We start from the raw sequence: 3,590 nt of genomic DNA on the forward strand, positions 1-3,590 counted from the left end.
GTGAGAGCGCTGAATCTTAACCACTAGATCACCGGGCTGGCTGCTTCCCATATACCCGAGATTAATTTAAGCACATTCTGAGTAACATGATAAAGTTATCTTTGGAAACATACACACACCAGTTTCAGAATGGCACCCCCTGGGGTCCCTGCTGCCAATTTGGTCCAGGAACACAAAGTCAGCATCTTGATGTCGGGCAGTGTCCTGGCCAACACCCACTACCCACTCCAGTTGGTGATTTCTCAGAAGACAACACCTTGCTTTCAAAACTGTCTACTTTTTTGCTCAAAACAATGATGGATGGATGGATAGGTCTTCATTTGACTCACTACCTGAAAAATCAGCTTCTTATGTGATTTCCCCAAAGCAGAATTAACTCACATAATTTTGTGTCACATACCAGGGCTCTTCCTTGCATAAAAAACAGTAAGATATCACCAAACTCTGGCCTGAAAGTTCTTCTAGGATATCTTGTGGTATCACCATTCCTAGGTGCATGGTAGTCATAAGTGACTTCATCAGCCAAATATGAAACTGGTTCAATACTGCCCCTGTAGGAGTCAAATTCTTATGCATTTACAACTTAATAAATTACCATTCAGGGTTGTATTAGCAAGTTTGCTTTGTTCCAGCCCTTTTATAGTTGAGACTCCCAGATTTCTGTTTCAGGTTGGAATTGGCAAATGAACTTTTCAAAGCATTTCATCCTCACAAGTCACATCTTGTCATCTTTCACATCCACATGAGACACCAAGCCCTATTTCACTCTTGTTTAAATTTTATCATTGTTATTAGGAATAAACCAATAGAAATAGGATTACAAAGGGAAAGGTTCAGGATAAATAACTTCTTCCTTATAAATTCAAACACAGGTGCACACACACATGCTGGTCTGTGTGAGTTACTTCCTCCCCACATTCTGTCCTCCTGCACAAACAGTTATACAAAACAGTCCGCACAACAATGTGAGCAGCTGGTACCACAACCTGAGCAAAGGACCCCAGTTGTGTCAAGTCTCAGGCTGACTCTTGGTCTAGATGACCAGCTTCTCCACGCTAAGAGTACTTGTGGTTTCATCCTCTTCATCTGACCCAAAATATCCCGGGAGGTCCAGCATCCTCTGCTCGGCTTCAGTGAGGCCGAATGATGTATTGTCGTAGAAGGCGAACTCGGGGTGCGCCGGGAAGCTCTGGCACTTGTCTTTCCGACATTGAGAAGGGCTCAGAGGACTGACCCTCTGGTAGCTATCTTTGGGGGCAGTGGGGGAGGGCTGCTTCCTTGAGACACTCCTGTGACTGGGGGACGGTCCCCGCCGAGCTCTGTGAGGCTCTGTTCTCTCGCCTCCTGCCACCAATCCCGCCTGCCGATCCCCTAGGTCTGGCTTCCTGGTGGGCTGCCCCAAGGTGTAGGATTTAGGGAGGGGGCTTAGTGGACCAGCGGTTCCACCTGCCCCTTGGAAATGGTCCAGTTTCTCAGGAAGCACGGCAGCACCCCGACTCTGAGGCCTGAACCTGTCTTCTGCCTGGTCCCAGGTCCGCGTCCTAGAACTGTAGGCGGGGGCCTGCCGTGGGGTCAGGGTAGACATGCTCCTCTCCCTGAAGGGCCGCGCCTGCTTGGTCTCGTGGAAACTGGCTGTCCTCCGGAAGTGGGAACTCCTGGGGTGGCTCCGCTCCGACAGCCCCCCTCTGCTGCCCACGTGCCTCATCTGGGATTTGCGGATCACGGTCTGGCTGGGGCTCACGGCACAAGTGGCCTGCGAGACCCCGACATCCAGCCTGGAGAGAGGCCTCTCCCCGGCGTTGACCGCGGGCTGGTCCAGAAACGGGGATTTGATCCTGAACTTGTTTGCGGCAGCTTCTTCCGGGTTCTCCAAGTCTAAGGGGGCGACGGCGGCGGCGGCGGCGTCGATGGCCATGTCTGTTAGGGGGCTCTGAGACACGTGGTACACCTTGGTGGTTTCTGTCAGGCCTTTCTTTTTCATCTCCTTCAGCTGCTGCTGGGCAAGGCGGTAGCTGAACAGCGGTGGGATTATCTTCTGCGCGTTGGACTGGAAGCTGTCACTGCCGGAAGCGTCGTCCTCGGGAGTGGCCGGCACGCTGCGCCTGTAGGTCAGAGGGATGCCCATGTCCCCCGGGCCCCCCACAGGCCCGTCACCCCCATCCGAGAAGCTCCCGCGCTGCTCGCTCAGCTCGCAGATGTTCTCCTCATCTGAGTTCTTCCGGAAGCTGGGCGAGTGGAGGGAGTTGTGCCGAGCGGGGGTGCTGCACTTGGGGGGGCGGCCGAACTTCCTCCACAGCGTGATGAGGACGGTGGCCACGATGATGAACAAGCACAGCGAAATCCCAGTGACCGTCACGATGTTGTTGGACTTCACCGGGCCCTGCAGCTGAAGAGGAGACGGGCTGGATGGCCGGAAAGCTACAAAAAAGGGAAGAACAAATGTATTCTCTAGTAGTGTTTTCTCTGGTGGTTTTCAGGTCTCTGAGAGGCTTTTCTAAGAACAAAGATTTCTGGTCCCACATCTGCATCTCTGCTGGCAGCTTAAGCCAAACTAAGAAACAGAGACCCATGTAAGTGAGGTGACCAGATAAGCCACAATTAAGGTGATTCCTGGACTCGGGGGCTCCTGCTGACGCTTGTCTCACATTTTTCACAAAGAAGTAGCATGAGGAAAGTTTCAAGGTAAAATCCAGGTTTTTGCTTACAATGATGTAAACATGGGATATCTGTAGTTAAATGTACCTTTGAGATGCACGTTGGAAAATTCCTACCAAGTATAAAACTTGAAATGCAAAATAATTTAGGTAGGCTGTACCTAAATTTGCACATCTCGAGAGAAATTGATAGGTGAAAGAAGATCTTCGGTAATACAACAGAATTCATCCCTCCCTTCTAATACCCAGGAACTGTCTTTCCTAAATGTTGAAGCCTCTGCTTTCTCATTCCTCTATTTTCAGCTGTCCACTTCCCTTCCTCCCTTCCAAGTGGCCTTGAGTTTTCCTCTTCTTCTCTGCTCTCTCAAACTGGTTTGTCCCACAGTCATCAAAATGTTTCAGCAAGGCTCAGAGGCCAGCGGGGCCTCAGGCTGTACTGCCACCGAAACACCTGGGAACCTGAGACCACCTAATGCCACCAGGCCTCATCTCCCTTTCCTCCGTGGTCACTGTCCTCCATTCAAGCCCTTCCAGTCACCTGTCCTCTCTCTTCTTGCCTACTCTCTTATCACCACCAGCTCTCTGCGTCATCTGCTAGACCCACACTCTCCCACTCTCCCCTCTCCTTTCTACTGTACCCTGTGGTAACCAACCTCCTCCACATCCGGAATCTCTCCACCAAACACTCCCTTTGCCTCCTTGCCTTACCTGAAGACTGAATATCCTGCAGGACACAGCTTCCCCCTGCCCACCCTCTTGGGTGGAAGCTGTGACACATACTTTATAAGCAAACAGGGCCAGAAGTAGGGTGTATCCTGTCTCCTCATTCCTGACTGCCATTTTCAACCAACTCTTTCACCTCTGTATAAAACTTCTACTCTTTTGATGCCCGTGCCATCCACCCAAACCGCCCCCGACTCCTCCTTCAACTCTGTT

General features: G+C 51.2%; 1 protein-coding gene across 1 annotated transcript; it reads right to left on the bottom strand.

Annotated features, from left to right (window-relative positions):
* Positions 1 to 78: 78 nt before the first annotated feature.
* Positions 79 to 2,463, bottom strand: THSD1 (thrombospondin type 1 domain containing 1; the record flags this gene model as incomplete). The annotated part of the gene is made up of 1 exon (XM_046648953.1): positions 79 to 2,463. A coding segment is annotated over one exon (1,430 nt), but the record flags the coding sequence as incomplete, so codon positions are not given.
* Between the last annotated feature and the right edge of the window lie 1,127 nt (positions 2,464 to 3,590).

This window comes from Equus quagga, unplaced genomic scaffold (assembly GCF_021613505.1).
Source record: "Equus quagga isolate Etosha38 unplaced genomic scaffold, UCLA_HA_Equagga_1.0 HiC_scaffold_13850_RagTag, whole genome shotgun sequence".
NCBI classification, from domain to species: domain Eukaryota; kingdom Metazoa; phylum Chordata; class Mammalia; order Perissodactyla; family Equidae; genus Equus; species Equus quagga.